This window comes from Drosophila hydei, unplaced genomic scaffold (assembly GCF_003285905.1).
Source record: "Drosophila hydei strain 15085-1641.00,03,60 unplaced genomic scaffold, DhydRS2 tig00000149-arrow-pilon, whole genome shotgun sequence".
In the NCBI taxonomy this organism is placed as follows: domain Eukaryota; kingdom Metazoa; phylum Arthropoda; class Insecta; order Diptera; family Drosophilidae; genus Drosophila; species Drosophila hydei.
Genome location: NW_022045678.1, coordinates 234,605 through 251,418, shown reverse-complemented (window position 1 = coordinate 251,418; position 16,814 = coordinate 234,605). Strand labels below are relative to the sequence as shown.

The window sequence follows — 16,814 nt, the reverse complement described above, 5'->3', positions numbered from 1 at the left end:
CACACATAATAGTAAATGTCATTTTAATATCTCGTTACATATAATTTATATTTTAACTATCATATATATAAATGTGTTACATATGCATATATATGTTTATATAACTTGTCCGTTTGTGTTCACTAGTATTAATTTCTTCACAAAAATTCTAAGAATGTGGCGTCATTTCATTTTGTAATTATTACATGATTGGAATATCAAAGCACAAACTATTAGTAAGTTATCTGCGGGCATTTTTGTCAAATATATAGTAGGATATATATGTAAGTATATATAATATGTATATTTAGCTTATGCTTATGCTGATGCATGTGGTACGTATATATAATAAATATTGTAAATAATTTCATAAATATATATGTAACCCATATAAGCATGTGTATACCAATATATATAAACAGTACATACATTTTGACTTGCACACGTCGATGTAAACATAAAATTTAACATTAAGTGTTGCCTTTATATTAAATAATAATTAGTTTAGTAGGTTATACTTGTTTCGTTTCGTTTCGTTTGGTTGCTTGGTTGATTGGTTTGCTTTTTTCATCCATTTTCCTTATTTTATTTCCTTTGAGTTATGTTATATTATATTATATATATCTATATATATATATGTATTTGTGTGTATATTATTGGCTGTTGTTTTTTTGGATTTCACAAATCCCACTACAAAAGCAGTCTCTCAAACATCTCAATGCAGTGACCAAGTTTCACGGTCCATTTTTCGTTCGTTGTCCAATATCCGTTGCCATTATGTTAATGCCTAAGCGCCATCCTTTTTGTTGTGCCCATTCTCCAGCGGCCTCTTTGGCACACTGGCACTGTTGCAGTTGTTGTCATCCTTCGGCAGTATTGGCTGTTGCTGCTGCAGCTTCTGGTCCAGGCGTGTTTTGTACGTGTACAATGACTGCAGCGGTACATGGAGCAGCTCCACGATCTCAGTGAAATTGATCTCTAAAAGATATGCGTATTAAATCAGAAAATACATATGCGACTATACGAAAATAAGTTCATACCATTCTCGGCTGTTATGTAACCATGTCGTATTAAGAAATCGATAACCACGGGCGCCGATGTTGTCTTAAAATCCGGCGTGAATACACGCTCCACACACTCGTTGGCCGGAAGCAGCTCGAATGCCTGCACCTCGCCATCGGCGTTCTGTGGCACAAAGCCCACCGGCAGCTCCAAATCAAACACATATTCAGTATTGGGGAACAGACCTTGATCGCTCTCAAAAAAGAACGAGACACAGCCGGCTGAAACCAGATCCTTGACGAGATTGCTTGGAATGGATGCCTCCTCGGCGGCCTCCTTAATAGCCGTCTCCATAATGCCATAGCCAACGGATAGACCGCCCCCCACCATATTGTCCCATTTGCCAGGCCAGGTTTCTTTAGTGTTGGAGCGCTGCTGCAGCCAAATGCACAAACCGTGCTCTGGATGCCTCACATAGCCATTGATGTCTACACCGTATTTGCGTACGCCAAACAGCGGCGTCGCCGCTCGCTCCATCTTAAGCAGCGCCTTGTGCTCGAACTTCACCTCGAAGCATTCATCCCGCCAGCCTTGCAAGGCCGAGAACAAACCATCGCTGCGCAGATCACGTAATACTTTCTCCAGGTGCGCGGTACGTTCGTTATAATCCCGGAACGCCGGATTCAACTCCACCAGACCCTGCCGAATGTAATCATATGCACATATATGTATTCACACTTAAGATTGAATTGTGGCTATTTTTGGTTAATATTCACCTGCTTAGTATATTGACAGTCACGTATGCAGAACACTTCAGGAAACTTGAGCAGCTGCTTGAAGACATCCGCTTTAATTAGACCAACTTGTTGTCCCCCAACCAGAAATGGACGTATGTCATCCTTATGAAAACCTGTGACACAATTAACGTTAATTAGTCAAAGAACAAAATGCAATTGATATGGCACTGACGTGGATAGCAGCCTAATTGTATTGTGGCCAACAAAGAAATACCTGAGATTCTATTTGTAATTTAATTTAAATATACCCTGTAACTAATGATATTTCATATGAAATGACTGACAGTAAGAGTAAAGTTATCTGTAAGCTGAAAAAGTATCTGTAAGATACAAAAGTGTGTAGGACACTAAGCTATCTGTAAGATACTGAGGTCGCTGTAAGATACTGCCATCTCTGTAAGATACTCAGGTATCTGTAAGAAGCAGAATTATCTGTAAGATACAAAACTATTTGTAAGATGACACAGAATTTATAAGATCCTATTGAATCTGTAATATGCAAAAGTGACTGTTGGAGGTTCAAGTAAAATACATGAGATGTCAAATGCAATAGAGGATATCGAAGAATTGAAATAAACCTAAAATGTTTAATTCATATATATGAATATTTAACTTACATCAGTGGACGCACAAAGATATTAAATCGATCAACATATAAATGTGAGTTAAATAATTGTAAAATTGTAACAAAGGAACCTCATTTAACTATTATCCTATTAAAAGTAATAACTTATAGCAAATAATGAAGTAGAAATAGATATACAATTTGTAGATAGATTTGAAGTATACAAGAAATATAGATTCATCATTAAATATAGACAATTATATTTATATTTTTATATTTTAGACGAATATATTCATTTGTAGGCTATAAAGAAATTTGAAACTTGCTTATCACCGAAACATTTATATGTTTATTACTATATAATTATGATAAGCCGCCTTTTACTTAATGCTCAATCGGTCTTTCCGTCTGGTATTTTTTCAAAGTTTCATAAACTGGTTCATTCTGAGCTCAATTGGAAGCAAACAGCACGCGCTACTTGATTAGATAAGTCGAAAGACTCAAGAGCTAATGGAAATAATAGTCTACTAATTAGTCTTAAATACTTTTTCTTTGAATCGAATGTGGGCATATATTAACTATTCTATATAAGTCAAGGTAGTTGAACGCAGTTGGTAAACACCTTTGAATACTAACTTTATTTAGATTTATATGATTTCGCTTTATATATATTAGATAGGGTATTTCAAAACAATGCAAACAAATCCGAACAGCTGGCATTTTTATTGATCTCATGTACTACGTATAGATATAGATGTACACTTGTATGAGTCCATATTGCAGCTATTATCAGCTTAAGAGTCGTTTAACTTTGTAGGACTAATAAATGTGTGTATAAAGCGAAAAAATATTTTTAATCAGCCACTGTTTTAATTGCCATTAGATAATTATTCTGAAAAGTTGACTTCCTTTTTTAATAATGTTAATAAAACTGCAATAGCTCCAAAAAAGCATGAACACTTATTATAAATAAAAAATTATCAAATTTTGCTAAGTCACAAAAGTTGCAGATAATGAAATCAATATACTAGTTTGTGCCGGTCGGTGAGATCGGCGCTGAATTATAAATGTCTAAGCTCAATTATTGCGTCACTGGACTTGGCTATGTATGTATATAGAAAAGGCAAAGAGCGAACAAAACATAAACAATGAATGCCAATTTACTTTTCGCTTTAAACACTATAGATAAACAACTTGAAATACGAAAAAGTAGCTAAAGCAAAACATAAACAAATAAGATAATTCTGAAAACACTGCTGTGATACCCTGTAATTGGTGGAAATATGAGTAACCAATTAGAAATTAGAAAAAAATGTGCCAAAATAGTTCTAATCAGATTAAGAAGTCAAACCAATAACGTGATAGATAAATTCCAATTCATTTCGAGATTCATGGCAAAACAAGTTGAAATAGTTGAAAGCAAAACAAAAAGCATGCCGAATAGCAGAAACCGCGCATGCCGCTTATCAGCGAAGGCAGAGAGTAGAAGAGTGGTAAATAGAGAAGAATAGAGGGAGAGAGATAGAGAGAGCAAAACAGAGGAAAGAAGAATTGTTCTATCCCAATTAAGTGTACATTTGTGTGGCACTTTTTTTTGCACTTAATCAAGCCATAAACATCTATCTCTAAATATATACATATATATCTGATTTTTATAGCAAGTAGCTCGATGTGTATGTGTGTGAGATGCTTCAGCTGTTGCTGCATATTTTGTTGTTGTTGTCGCTGAAAATGCTAAAAGTTGCCCTCAAGGTGATACGATATAAATCTGGTTACAAGACAAAATCGGTGGCAAATAATTTGTAAAATTGCTGTGATCTAAGAACACATGCATATATATATATACATTATATATATATATATATATATATATATATATAAATATATATATATATATATATATATATATATATATATATATATATATATATATATATTATATAAATATATTAATTTATTTTTATTTACTTATGTATTTCTATATAAAAATGCTGGTCCCTAAGTTAGTCATCTTGCATTAAAAATTGATATATATATATATATTTATATATATTCATATTTACTAGGCTTGATAAAAATGATCTTGCGTAAGAGTCGCTTGTTTATTTAGCATTTTGTTTAATTGCAATTAATGTATAAGTAATTTTGTCGTGAAATCCGATAGGGCACAGCTGTTGTGCTGTGTGCGCCAGCGCTTATTACTGCGAAAGCCTGGTGGTAAACAACCAAATAATTTAGTGCTATCCTCGAATTACCAGCGACAACGCAACAGGTGAACTTATCGAACGGAAGTGGGTAGATCGATAACCCTCATTAAATACAGCATATTGTTAGAAGGACAAGTTTTTTTTCGCAATTGCTTAGTCATAAAAATAGCCAAATAGTCAAATAGCCAAAAGGAAATTAATTTCAATGTCAATCCGATGCTGATTTGATGCTGTGAAACGAAATGGCAATGAGACATTTGGCGGCGACGTCAACAGCAGCAGCACCAACAGCAGCTGCACACAAACATTCACAAACACACACACACACATGGAAACGCAAGTAAACAAACTAATCGATAATTTGCACTCTTTTGCTCTCGCTCTTACTGCAATTGCAGTAAACGGTATATGCTGCGCCCATTGTATTGGCGCCCAAGCCGCCCACAATGTGAGCTAGTGTGTTTAGTGTGTGTATATACAGGGTCAGTGGCGGCCAAACCCATTTTCATGGCCGAAAGGCGAACGGCAACGGAGAGCCAAACCCAAAACAACAACAAAGATAATAAAGACGCTGATGATTTTAGCTGTATTACTCACCTGTTAAGTAGAAATTATTAAACTTTTGCGCTAGTCCCAGCAGACGCGACAGTTTCCCCTCGGTGGACGACATTGATGACGGCAAAAATAGAGTACAGGCTCGGCCAACCAAAGTAAATACAAATACACTTCAAATGCCGGCTACCTTTGCTCCCACTTCGCAACTTCAACTCCCACACCAATAACAGCAGCAACGATAACACTCGGACACGACGCACTTTAGATGCTTTGGGGCTGTTTTCGTTGTAATTATTTGTCCTCGGTAATGACTCCCTTTGTTTTTTGGCAGCACCAACTTATTATTAATTTTCTCTACTTCAATTAGGGATAATGGACAACCAACTACTTAAAACCAACCATCAAAACACAACCGGACGCAACGAAAACCACAGCCGTAGTGCTGCAAAATACGCGCTCAGCTCGATAACGATAAAGTATTTTCTTGAGTGTTGCAAACTTGAAAGCAACAGCTGATTGTTTAACAGCTGTTGGATTGGTTCAGCATACTGCCCTTGGCAAGCTGAATAGGAATATAAAAGTGTTGTTAAACATAATCTCGTATAGTGTTGAACAACACACGTGCGATACAAATGTCACGCTGACAAGAGTACAAAGTTAAAAAAAGTTAGAAACATAAGCAGAGCACGGGAAACGCATTCGTTTCCCATTTGTGTTGTAAGCTTCAATAAATTGGCATCTGATTGATCGTAAATTAGTAACTAACCTTGGCAAGGCAAGCGATAAAATTCCAAAATGAGTGACGACTACTTAAGGAAACCGTTTTCTTTAGCTCCCTCACCAGCCGGTAAGCAGCCCCTGCACCGTCCGCGCACCCATTACGCAATTTGACAAGCTGTTACATGCACTGTTTTTGAATGGAAACCAAAGCCTAAATTGTTTTTTCTTTGTGCATTATAGTTGACGATACACAAGCAACGACGGCAACCTATACACCGGCAGCGAGCACATTTAGTAATGCTCCCGTTTCGCCATACCTCAACTATGATTCACGGTTTCTGCAGCAGTCGCAGCCAGAGTTTATATTTCCTGAGGGTGCAAACAAGCAGCGTGGGCGTTTTGAGTTGGCCTTCTCACAAATTGGTACTTCTGTGATGATTGGCGGTGGCATTGGCGGTTTGGCGGGGGTCTACAATGGCATAAAAGTTACTAATGCGCTCAATCAGACGGGGAAGCTGCGTCGTACCCAGTAAGTGATTAACAGAACTGATTGTCTTGTATTTTGGGTGTGAATGCACTTTCGATATATTTATTTTCTGTTGTATATATGTTAACATACGTTTTATTTGTAGATTAATCAATCACGTCATGAAACAGGGATCTGGGACGGCAAATACATTAGGTACGTTGGCTGTGCTGTATTCGGCGTGTGGTGTGCTGCTGCAGTATGTTCGTGACCAGGATGATAATGTAAACACCATTATAGCCGGTTCTGCCACAGGCCTGCTTTACAAATCAACAGGTATTTTAGCTAACCTTTCGATTAAGTTTATATATTATATATATATTGATTATTTTTATATCAGCTGGCCTGCGAAAGTGTGCTCTGGGTGGAGCTATTGGTTTGGGCATATCATCGCTCTATTGCTTATACCTGTTGGCGCAAGACAGCAACAACACAAACTCAAGTCCAAAATTCCTGTAGGTGAGATGGTGGCGTAGCCCATAAAAAGAGTGAACAGCCTTAGCTGCCAACCCAATTGTGGCTTATGGCAGACATACACATACGTGCTTGTGTATACATCGCTTTAAAGCGCTTAACCGTCAAATATATAGTTCTGTTTTATATTATAAATACATATATAATATATATATATATATATATTTAGATTTATCTGGTCACATAAGAATTTCCATTTTAGTTTCAATGTTAAAATCGACATATTAGGCACACCACAAAATTCTGGTTGCAGATTACCAAAAAAATCATGTAAATCAAATCGAGCAAATAAAGTGGTTTGCTTTAAATGCAACTTGCCATCAAATGAAGCTTTATTGTAATAAATGCGCCAAGACACTGTACTACTACCGCTACTACACAATGTTATCCACGGTCCCTTAATAATCGAGTGCACCAGAGTCGTCGTTAGTTAAAGCTAAAACCTTAACGCTTTTGCTTTCGTCCAAACCATTGTTGGCGGGCGCCTCGCAGCTGGTGTCCTCCGTGGAGCAGGTGTGACAATGGCAATTGATGGCTTCCATATAGTTGTATTTGCGTATGCTATCGTCTGCCTCGGGATGACAGTTTTTCAGTGTGGCCACCGTTGGTTGACGCTGCGCATGCACACAGACCGGATGAAAGGAACGTTTGTATGGGAATTTCCAATCGGATATCTCGCTGGAATCACACCGACCCCAACAGCTCCAGACGCTCACGAAATCCCAGCACTCACGTCCCTGCAAATCCGACTGTGTAACACGGTACGTGTACAAGCGTCGATGGCAACCAAGTGGCGCGATTGTGGGTCCAGTATAAACTGGCTGCAGGTCAACCAATTGGGCACTGGCAACACGCAGCAAAGGCGATGCCAAAAAAACCAACGGCAGTCTGTGTATAACAGTTTTTATATGACAGTTAGCAAACTTTCAAATTAGTGCAATATTCTTGTGACTTACAACACTGCAAGCATTTCGAAGCTGCCTTTCTTTGCTGTTGGAGTTGCTGTTGAATGCGTGCTGCTTGCGTCGCAGCTGGCTGCGTTGTGTTGTATGCTCCTAGCATGCATTCGTATTTATAGCCAGAGTGTGGCCGCTGCTGCTTGGTAGTGGCGTCTGCGCACCGCATGCTCCTTAGCCTTCAATTGCTTGCCTAAAAATAAACTTGATAATTGCTGAGAGTTTTGCATATGGAATTCAATTGCAACATTTGCCGTTGACAATTTGAATTCAAATTTGAGGATATAATTATAGAAACAGCCTTTACTACTATTAATATTCTGCATTTTATTGTGTATGATGCAAAGAATTTTGAAATACCATGAGAAATTTAGATAACGGAATTTTCGTGATGAAATGTCCAAAAATTATTATTCTGGCAACAAAACGTTTGTCGCGCCTCATGTTATGCAATAATTTGTAGTTAGTTGCCAAGAATTGTGTGAGCTATCGAAAGGTTAATAAAAAACGGTTTCTATGGACGTGGGCCACGCTGCGAATTTCTGCACCAGAATACCTTTGCCCACGCTAACGCATCCTCTACTATTGTGTGTACGTACGCCTCCAAACATATTCGTTGGGCAAATTCGCCGGTGGTTATTATCTTTAAGGGGTCACAGCCGGTTAGAGTCAAGGAGGAACAGGTGCCTGTTCGGAATTGGGTTAGTTTAACGTTGGTTACCATGACGCGAGCGTCGCCTACGACCGACGACGTATCTCATGATGCGAACCATAGCGCTGATTACGCAGCTGCACCCGAAAGCGCCGATTGTTGTCCGGGCCTCGATCCTCGGCCTGGCGATTGAGGTTGGCGGCGGGCAAGACGGCTGCATCGATAGCAGCAGCTGCGGCTGCAGGCGGTATGCCAGGCGCTGGAAGCGGTAAAGCAACCTGCTGCGGCAACTGCAGCTCCTCGCCATCGACATCCTCGTTGGGACTTTCGTCATCTAAATCATCCAAGGCCGGATCATTGTTGTCCACCAGCGATTGTGAGCGATTCGTGCTGCCAACATCTTCGCGCGCCATTGCCGTGGCCATTAAACGCTGGCGCCGCTCCTCCATCAGGCGATCACGCTCCTTGTGTATGTAGTCGCGTTTATTGGGTAGCCCAGCCACATTGTTGGCCGATAGTGCCGACCGCACAATGTTCATATCCGTTGCCTCCATCCATTCGTCCGTTTCGGCCACATAGCATTCCGTATGCGAGATGGTGGAGACGCCATTGAATCCCCCAATGGCAAAGATCATATCATCGATTATCTCCAAGCCAAAATTGCTGCGCGAATGATTCATTTGGCGTATGAAATGCCACGATTGGGATTCCGGATCAAATCGTTCGCCAGTGGACAGTCTAGATGTGCCATTGAAACCACCAATGACATAGAGCTGATCTCTGAACGCTACACAGCTAACGCCGGAGCGACGATGATTCATATTTGGTATGCGCGTCCAGACATTTGTTAAGGGATCATAATATTCGGCACTATCCAGGCATTCCTGGCCATTAAATCCACCGGTTGCATAGATGCGTCCATGCAGCGTGCAAGCGCTCGCATCGGACCGTTGCATGTTCATGGGTGGAATGATTGACCACTGATTAGTCTTCGGATTGTAACGTTCGACGGTATTAAGGCGATTGTGTCCATCATAGCCCCCAATTGCATAGATCATGCCATTTAGCTCGGCAACGCTGACATAGCAGCGACGACAGTGCATGGGCGCGATCTCATTCCACTTCTTTTTGACGGCATCAAAGACGCGACAGGTGTTGAAGTATTCGACGCCATCATAACCACCTATGGAATAAATTTTAAAGCCAAGTACTGCAGTGCCATGGTAGGCGCGTGGTCCAGCTGGATCTTCGGCATTGATATTAACCCAACGATCGGCACGCGTATCATAGGTCTCGATGCAACCCTTCGATGTGCCACCACTCCAGCCACCAATTGCGAAAATGACCTCGTGCGGCAGTCGGGGCATCGCCAGCGGTGGTGTCGTTAGCTTGGGTTGAAAGAGCAAGTCAAATGGCACGTATAAGTTGCTGCTGCAGGAGCAGAGGGGGTGTTAGCATTACCTCTTCGGCTTGTGGGTTAAGAAAGTCCAGATCATACATGAATTTAAAGGTATCGACTATCAGCGGCTTGGCAGCCTCGCATTGAATGACATAGGGATGCTCCTTGACCTCCTCCATGAAGCACTACAAATTGAACATTCGGTTCACACGTTTATATACTTGGTATTCGATATGTTACCTTGGGGGTCATCAGACCAAGGCGCACGCCCGTCATCAGATGCGCCACATGCTGCTTACGATTCTCTGGATCGCGGTCAATCCATTTGACGCACAGCTTCCAAACGTAATCCTCTTCACGTGTATTGAGCTCGTCATCACTAATAATGCTGTAAAAGTCCTTAATGTTCAAGTCTAGTATGTCTGTATTCCGGGCGGCCACATCTGTGAAGTACCTAAGCGTATAATTACGTGCCTTCTGATACAAGTCCTCGAGAAAACGAAAACTGTAAAGGCAAAATGCAGTAAGCCAATCAATTAAAAGAGGATTAATTTTCCCTTCATTTCGCTATGCGATGGAGTCAATTAGATGAGATTTAAATTGCAGGTGGGCAATAGAAATGGAAAGTAATCGAAAGAAAGAGTTGACGATGTAAAGGGAAAGTAGATTGGCAATTGGAAATCATACTGACCGCGCAAATCCCATGATACTGACACAGTTCTCCGGGCTTAGTGTACGGCTGAGATAGTCTTTGCACTGTTTGACCAGCCCCACCATTCCCACATAGTCCGCACAAATAAGCAACTCATGTACATTGTCGTCGCTAATATTAGTCTTGCGCAGGTAGGCGTATTGTATCACACAATTCATGATGGACGCACTGATCCCTGGTATATGCACGACACGGCTCTCGTCATTCCCCGCACCGGTGCGGCTATTAAAGCCCGTAAACTGTGCGCTGCCAGAAAACCGCAAAACGGAGGCAGAAAGAAAAGAATTCAAAATAAATTAACATATAAAAGTTATAGATTGTATTGTTAAGTTCTAAAAGGGAATGAAGAAAAGTGAAATTGGCTGTTTAACTGCTTAACCAATACGTAATACGTAATACATGTAAACGTAAGCTCGCACAAACATACTTATGCTTACAAGCGTTTCCTTGTACGCGTACGTATGTTGTGAGGTGAATATTACATTTCGCAATGACATTTAAATTACGAACTGCGTAAGTTAAAGCGAGATGCAGACAACTGCAGTGACGTGCATATTTCAAACCCACCATGATCTGTTAAAGTTGAAGTGAGTGCTGATGCCATTAAGTTTGATTTAATTAGTTTTTCATTTTCTTTATATTTTTAAATGGCAATCAAAATAATAATTTGCTGATTAGTGAATTATTTAATATTACCAGATTACATCTTACAAACTTAAAATATTTTCGTGGGCATAGCTCGTATCTATAACAGCATTTATACATGACTTTCTGTGTGTATATTTGTATGTAAGTAGGTGTGCGCAGTGTGGTGGATACTTAATTTCATTCTGACATTCAAGTTATGAATTATGAAAGTTAAAGTGGGATGCACACAAGTAAAGTGGAATGGATATAGCAATACCTTTACATATGTGAGCATAATAATCGAGCATTAAGTTCGCTTCTATTCTTTTTGTTTGGCTTTTTGGCAAGTCGAGATATTGCATTTTAATAGGAAATATAAATATACACATATATATTAGATATTTCCCACATTTGTACGTTTTGTTAACTCACCGAAAATATGAGCTACAGGAACACATGATGGCACGGTGCACATTGAAGGACTGCTCACCCACCGAGATCTGCGCGTCACACAGGAGATTCGCTTCGCGCAGCTCGTTGAGCACGTTGAGAGCATGATCGCTGACAATCGGTGATAGGGATTTAGTGGATGGCTTTTGTGTGGGACTATTTTCAAGTTCATCCCCTTGATAGCTGCCGTCCATTTCCACGTCCACCATTTCGATCGGTGCCAGTTCCAGTTGGCCCTCATTCATGCCATGTAAATGATTACCGTTTTGCCGATTCATACCGTAAGCGAGCCAGCGATTTTTTTTCGGTTGGGTCTGAAATCCTGGTCCTTGTCTAGATTGGTATCATTCGATTTATTGTGGAAAAAAGCAGGTTTGGAAATTGATTTACAATAGTTGCATATGGACACGACGATAATCGAAAGAATGGTATCCTACCAAGCGAAACGCGTTTTGTTGATATTTTGTATTTTTTGTGGGCTGTTTTTAGGGAGAGATCTCTCCGTATTTAACAATAGGAACAGAAATAATGTTCGATAATTAATCAACAACAACGAGACAGTTCTCGTAACGCACGAAATGGGACTACTAAGTGAGAACTAAAAACTGAAGGCACCCTAAGCAGGTTTATTTCTATGTGCTAAGCCCTCTGGCTCGCACCTATGGCCCCAACAACTATTCACTTACCCACACTTCCTCTTTTCCACACTTATTATCTACGTAGCAGGGTACCACAACCCAGGCAAAGGCACAGGCTGAGATTGAAAATGTTCAGATTGCCTTGGCTTTCTGAACTAAACACGAGCTTTCTAGACATATGCCGCAAAGCCTAAGAGGATCATTTCCAAACATCATCTCATCGTTCCATTTTCTATGCATAGCATTTGGCTGGATCTAGATTTTCTCTCTTTCAATTGACCCACATATACTTGCTAATAAAGTACCAGTCATATAGTCCTAGACCAAGATTTTGCATTACCTGGTAGCATATAGCCGGAAAATTTGACCCAAAATATGCCATTCCCTGTTTCCAATAGTTACTACTAATTGGTTTAAATTTTCGTGGATATAGTCCTGCTGAACCTAAATCCTTGCGATATGCGTCACGAAATGGTCAAAAAATATGCTTCATTTTTATTTAGTATATATTCTCTTAAAGATCAAAAGCAAGTTATCGTCATCTTGGGCTAACGAGTTTGGCTAAACTGCATTACATTCAACTGACTTTAAACATTTTTAGCAAGCAAATTTCGTAGCATAGTCTCACGGGGCGGCTGCTGCGATCAAAAGTTGAAATGGATATTCTGCAAAAGTGCCAGACGAATCTGCAGTAGGCTGAAAATCTTATAGGATTCCTGAACTATATCAATGGTATTGAGAATTCAAGGATATTTAGGTCAACTAAGTGCCAACGGAGAGGAGGGGGGCTGATGTCTGTCATTCATATGGTATACATTTAGCATGGATTCAAGTTTGCGGACCATCTTCTAGGTTCACAGGACTATTTTAATGGCATGGTAGAACCAAGGACTGTAAAGCAATTACCGAAAGAATTAACGAGCTCTGAGCAATTCTCAGTTGTAGGTTTACAAAACTAAATAATTGATATGGTAGAACCAAGTTATTTGTGGATTAATTTTATAAATAAAAAGTGAATACATTTGATTTCCTAGATTCTAATTGTATTTAGGTCGTTTGTCTTATACGAAGTTATTTTTGTTGTCTCTCTGTCAATTTTCTTAAGCTCATTTGAAATATTCTGCAATAAAATTGCTTACATTTAGCATATAAACAATGGATAGGAATGTTTTTAGAAATTTATGTTTTGGTATATATTAAGAGCCGGAATATGCAAACCTAGTTCTTATGCATGAATATTTGAGACAAGCAATAACCCCTTTGCCTTCATTACCCCTCATTAAGTGCAGTCCATTGGCCACGGCGGCATTTGCCGTTCGTCCTTTGCGCACGCGTCGTATTCGCCGATGAGCGGAATAAAATGGGGCGGCAGCTGATACTCGGGCATCAGTTCGCATTGAGGTACGGCCGAGATGAAGTCGCTAGCGTTATTGGCTTTTGTTTTCTGGCTGCTCTGTTCCTGTGTCCTGGCTGCCGAAAGCAGTGTAGCCACAGGCAAGGATGCGTGGCTGCGTCCCGGCTGTCATAAGGTGGGCAACACGCGTAAGATCTCCATACCAGATTGCGTAGAGTTTACGATTACAACGAATGCTTGTCGCGGCTTTTGCGAATCCTATGCGGTGCCTTCGATAACATCTGTGTTGGCTGGCGTCTTTCGACCACCCAAGCCAGTCGTATCCGTGGGTCAGTGCTGCAATATGATGAAATCCGAAGAGGTGAGTGCCTGACAGCAGCCAAGAGCCATTCTTGATAAAATCTATCTATTCAGATACAACGTCGTGTGCTTTGCATTGAGGGTATACGCAATGTGACCTTTAAGAGCGCCGTCTCCTGCAGCTGCTATCACTGCAAGAAGGACTAGGACAAAGTACTATCAGACATGCTAAAAAATATATATATGTATATTTAAATTTTTTGCCTGAGCCACTGAAGTTTCCTCTTTATCTTGTTTCATGTTTTTGTTCGCTAAACACAAATAATAAAAGAAAATTCTAATAAGCCCTAATTATTACGTGCGATCACTGTCACTATTCGACTGCAGTACAATTACTCAAATCCAAAATAAGATGACCCATGTCGGCTAGAGCAGTTTCGATGGCCATGCCAAAGTCTGAGGGCGAAATCTCTGGATTATGGTTCCAGGCCGAAATGGTAAAGGTTATATCATTATCACGCAAATTGTAGCAGCAGCCATAACCATCCGAGTTGAGGGGTCCATACACCATGAACGAGTCATGTGGTGTCAACAGTTGGGAGCTGAGTATGCGGAAGTCTTTGGATTTCAGGAAACCATCGGATTGGAAGAAGTTGGGCAAGGCTATGCCATGCTCATATGCCATCTGTTCCAATCCAAAGAAATGTCTATCTATGCCGCATCCCTTTAGCGCCAGCATCGTCTGCTGTCGATGATGATCAACAGCGGCTTTTAAGGCCAATAACCGATTTTGAGTTGTCTCGTCTTCCGAAATCATAGCAAACACAAATTTCAGAGACTCATTGCTGGTTGTCCGTATAATTTCGCTGCGTCCGTATTTGAAAATACGCAAGTGAGCCGTCTCCATCTGAGCAGGCAACTGACGGTGCAGTCTATAAAAAGCCAGCTGCAATGCCATCTGTATAAAGCAATCTGATTCCAGATGCTGCGTATGCAGCAGCTTCTTGCCATAGCATTCGAATCGGGTTGCATGCAATTGCAACCGACTGGTAAGTTCATTTACTGTCCGATTGGCAGTCTTTAACCAGAAGCTGATACTCTCATCCTTTTCATCGAAGAAAAGCCATTCTAATGCGTCAGTTTGGTACGAATCCTTAGCATCGTTGCCATACGTCGGCTCAGGGCTAAAGTAGAAGCGTATCAAATTAATTGCTATTCAAAATTCCAATTAGAATAAAGAGACATACATTTTCTTTAGCACATAGTCCATGATACTAGCCGCCGGTTGGGGCTCAGCGGGTGAGTGTTCGCAGCAGAGTCCGGCTATACCATTCGGATTGACAATCAGCTGCAGCGTCTTGTCCATCCAGCGATTGGCGCTGTTGATATGCGGGCCACCTCCATGCATAAGTTGACTCGCCAACAAGACACGCTCCTCGCCAGCAGGCACATGAATGGCTTCATCCAAAGAGACGGTAAATAGAGATTGTTCAATGCATTTAATTGTCTGGGCATTCAATTGGTTGCGACAAAGCAGCTCGTGTCCCTCGGCCCAGTGGTCGCGTCTATCGTGGGTGAGCAAGCCAATTGGTTTACCCAGGGGTCTTCCAGACTTAATAATTTTAAACAGTTGCTTTCTGATATGAAAAACATTAAAGATACGCATATCCTCGGCATCGAACACGGGCAGCTTGTAGAACTACAAAAGGAAAATCGGGGTTAGTGCGATTATCACTTGGCAGACATTTTAGGAAGCCTCACGTTATTCTTGTGTATGACAACCACATAGTTCGATGCGCACTGCTGTAGGGTATCAGATGATCGCTGCGGTATGCGGACCGTACCGAACACATTGTAGAATTGACTATTGTCTAGATCAAAGCCCTCCAGTTTACGTACAGGTAATTGATTGTTTTCCACTATGCTATGGAATTCGCACATGGCATAAATAGCCTTAGCCGTAAAGCTTAAAAAGTTTAAGCTATTGAGGAAGTTTTGCTGAGGGAACGATATGCATGAACTGGAAAATATCGTCAGTGGTGCACGATAACCTAAGTAGCTGACATTGGTCCAGCGATCGGTGAGCCAATTAACATTTGATTGTCCAGTTTTTTCCAGCAGCGATTGCAATTCATATCCTTGATTTCGCATGAAGTCCACTGCTAAGTCCTCCTCTTTTTGCATTTCACTCTCGCTGAGTAGCGGCTGTACACTTTCCAAGTAACGAGTGAGAGTATGCTGCAGCGGTTGAACTGGATATTTCAGCAAATCCCTTGGTAATCCATTTTCCCGTACACGCACCAGTAATTGGTTAACTTCTAGTGGAATAACATTGCCCAGTTGCTCCTGAGGTGAACTAAAAGCGGGCATAGACTGTGCCCTGGCTTCGGGCATGAACCTTGATCTCATTTCTAGATTGGAACTTGAATGAAACGCGGTTTTTGATACATCTGAACGACTGCCATTATGGGTATAAGTTGTGGCAGCTGATATTTTTATGATTTTGGGACTCCTCTCCTCCTCTTCTTCCTTCTGTTCGCTCTTCGTTTTTGCTTGTTGTGTTGGAGGATGTTCCGTTTTGCCCCATTTCACCACATACTCTACGAGTTTCGTCACTAATGACTTTTCGTTGGTTGACTTAGCTCTGGTTGACGTACGTGAATACCTCGACTGACGGTTGGAAAGCTAAACACAATTACGCCGGTCAACAATTATCTGATTCTTGCATACTCACTTTGCCAAAGAAATGTTCAGTAGTGATTAAGGCACGCATTATAAAATTTTGAGAAGAATCGAAAGATTATAACAAATTTGGAAACTAGACAATATATCTAACGCTAATGTGATTTATATATAATATGTAAAACTTACTGAGTTTCAAGTTGATATTTTTATCGAGAT

At 40.6% G+C, this 16,814-nt stretch overlaps 6 protein-coding genes across 10 annotated transcripts; 2 read left to right on the top strand and 4 right to left on the bottom strand.

Annotated features, from left to right (window-relative positions):
* Positions 1 to 584: 584 nt before the first annotated feature.
* On the bottom strand, positions 585 to 5,646 carry LOC111592062 (uncharacterized protein YJR142W). The gene is made up of 4 exons (XM_023304064.2): positions 5,148 to 5,646; positions 1,758 to 1,891; positions 1,020 to 1,680; positions 585 to 957 (listed from the first exon to the last, which is right to left on the bottom strand). Exons 1-4 carry the CDS (start codon positions 5,218 to 5,220, stop codon positions 767 to 769), a joined length of 1,059 nt encoding a protein of 352 aa, XP_023159832.1. The 5' UTR covers positions 5,221 to 5,646; the 3' UTR covers positions 585 to 766.
* A 68-nt stretch (positions 5,647 to 5,714) lies between these two features.
* On the top strand, positions 5,715 to 6,979 carry LOC111592063 (mitochondrial import inner membrane translocase subunit Tim23). The gene is made up of 4 exons (XM_023304065.2): positions 5,715 to 5,952; positions 6,066 to 6,354; positions 6,458 to 6,627; positions 6,692 to 6,979. Exons 1-4 carry the CDS (start codon positions 5,901 to 5,903, stop codon positions 6,808 to 6,810), a joined length of 630 nt encoding a protein of 209 aa, XP_023159833.1. The 5' UTR covers positions 5,715 to 5,900; the 3' UTR covers positions 6,811 to 6,979.
* Positions 6,980 to 7,058: 79 nt separating this feature from the next.
* LOC111592064 lies at positions 7,059 to 8,052 on the bottom strand. Its single transcript, XM_023304066.2, has 2 exons — positions 7,782 to 8,052; positions 7,059 to 7,713 (listed from the first exon to the last, which is right to left on the bottom strand). The coding sequence occupies exons 1-2, from the start codon at positions 7,889 to 7,891 to the stop codon at positions 7,224 to 7,226; spliced, it is 600 nt and encodes a 199-aa protein (XP_023159834.1). The 5' UTR covers positions 7,892 to 8,052; the 3' UTR covers positions 7,059 to 7,223.
* Positions 8,053 to 8,189: 137 nt separating this feature from the next.
* LOC111600874 (kelch-like protein 10) lies at positions 8,190 to 12,408 on the bottom strand. 4 transcript variants are annotated; one of them, XM_030223250.1, is made up of 6 exons: positions 12,308 to 12,408; positions 11,604 to 11,954; positions 10,524 to 10,790; positions 10,073 to 10,337; positions 9,932 to 10,017; positions 8,190 to 9,864 (listed from the first exon to the last, which is right to left on the bottom strand). In XM_030223250.1, exons 2-6 carry the CDS (start codon positions 11,897 to 11,899, stop codon positions 8,520 to 8,522), a joined length of 2,259 nt encoding a protein of 752 aa, XP_030079110.1. In that variant the 5' UTR covers positions 11,900 to 11,954; positions 12,308 to 12,408; the 3' UTR covers positions 8,190 to 8,519. The 4 variants fall into 4 exon arrangements, with proteins under 4 accessions (XP_030079110.1, XP_030079107.1, XP_030079109.1 ...); XM_030223247.1 differs by lacking the exon at positions 12,308 to 12,408 and adding an exon at positions 12,012 to 12,222; XM_030223249.1 differs by lacking the exon at positions 12,308 to 12,408 and adding an exon at positions 12,059 to 12,221.
* Positions 12,409 to 13,290: 882 nt separating this feature from the next.
* LOC111593145 (thyrostimulin alpha-2 subunit) lies at positions 13,291 to 14,144 on the top strand. Its single transcript, XM_023305745.2, has 2 exons — positions 13,291 to 13,974; positions 14,028 to 14,144. Exons 1-2 carry the CDS (start codon positions 13,672 to 13,674, stop codon positions 14,118 to 14,120), a joined length of 396 nt encoding a protein of 131 aa, XP_023161513.1. The 5' UTR covers positions 13,291 to 13,671; the 3' UTR covers positions 14,121 to 14,144.
* Positions 14,145 to 14,265: 121 nt separating this feature from the next.
* Positions 14,266 to 16,765, bottom strand: LOC111593142 (carnitine O-acetyltransferase-like). Of its 2 annotated transcripts, none has more exons than XM_023305741.2 (4): positions 16,648 to 16,765; positions 15,675 to 16,598; positions 15,161 to 15,612; positions 14,266 to 15,097 (listed from the first exon to the last, which is right to left on the bottom strand). In XM_023305741.2, exons 1-4 carry the CDS (start codon positions 16,684 to 16,686, stop codon positions 14,287 to 14,289), a joined length of 2,226 nt encoding a protein of 741 aa, XP_023161509.2. In that variant the 5' UTR covers positions 16,687 to 16,765; the 3' UTR covers positions 14,266 to 14,286. The 2 variants fall into 2 exon arrangements, with proteins under 2 accessions (XP_023161509.2, XP_023161510.1); XM_023305742.2 differs by having other exon boundaries at positions 15,675 to 16,583.
* Between the last annotated feature and the right edge of the window lie 49 nt (positions 16,766 to 16,814).

Excerpts from the sequence above, each read along its gene's own strand:
- LOC111592062 (XM_023304064.2), bottom strand. The coding sequence starts at position 5,220 with ATGTCGTCCACCGAGGGGAAACTGTCGCGTCTGCTGGGACTAGCGCAA. Across the intron at positions 1,892-5,147 it reads TAATAATTTCTACTTAACAG|GTTTTCATAAGGATGACATA; the intron begins GTGAGTAATACA and ends ATTGTGTCACAG. Across the intron at positions 958-1,019 it reads TTACATAACAGCCGAGAATG|AGATCAATTTCACTGAGATC; the intron begins GTATGAACTTAT and ends CATATCTTTTAG.
- LOC111592063 (XM_023304065.2), top strand. The coding sequence starts at position 5,901 with ATGAGTGACGACTACTTAAGGAAACCGTTTTCTTTAGCTCCCTCACCA. Across the intron at positions 6,355-6,457 it reads GGGAAGCTGCGTCGTACCCA|ATTAATCAATCACGTCATGA; the intron begins GTAAGTGATTAA and ends TTTTATTTGTAG. Across the intron at positions 6,628-6,691 it reads CCTGCTTTACAAATCAACAG|CTGGCCTGCGAAAGTGTGCT; the intron begins GTATTTTAGCTA and ends TTTTTATATCAG.
- LOC111592064 (XM_023304066.2), bottom strand. The coding sequence starts at position 7,891 with ATGCATGCTAGGAGCATACAACACAACGCAGCCAGCTGCGACGCAAGC. Across the intron at positions 7,714-7,781 it reads TTCGAAATGCTTGCAGTGTT|ACTGCCGTTGGTTTTTTTGG; the intron begins GTAAGTCACAAG and ends TGTTATACACAG.
- LOC111600874 (XM_030223247.1), bottom strand. Across the intron at positions 10,791-11,603 it reads TCCTGTAGCTCATATTTTCG|CGCACAGTTTACGGGCTTTA; the intron begins GTGAGTTAACAA and ends GTTTTCTGGCAG. Across the intron at positions 10,338-10,523 it reads AGTATCATGGGATTTGCGCG|TTTTCGTTTTCTCGAGGACT; the intron begins GTCAGTATGATT and ends TTGCCTTTACAG.
- LOC111593145 (XM_023305745.2), top strand. The coding sequence starts at position 13,672 with ATGAAGTCGCTAGCGTTATTGGCTTTTGTTTTCTGGCTGCTCTGTTCC. Across the intron at positions 13,975-14,027 it reads ATATGATGAAATCCGAAGAG|ATACAACGTCGTGTGCTTTG; the intron begins GTGAGTGCCTGA and ends CTATCTATTCAG.
- LOC111593142 (XM_023305741.2), bottom strand. The coding sequence starts at position 16,686 with ATGCGTGCCTTAATCACTACTGAACATTTCTTTGGCAAA. Across the intron at positions 15,613-15,674 it reads TTGTCATACACAAGAATAAC|TTCTACAAGCTGCCCGTGTT; the intron begins GTGAGGCTTCCT and ends TTCCTTTTGTAG. Across the intron at positions 15,098-15,160 it reads GACTATGTGCTAAAGAAAAT|CCCTGAGCCGACGTATGGCA; the intron begins GTATGTCTCTTT and ends CTTCTACTTTAG.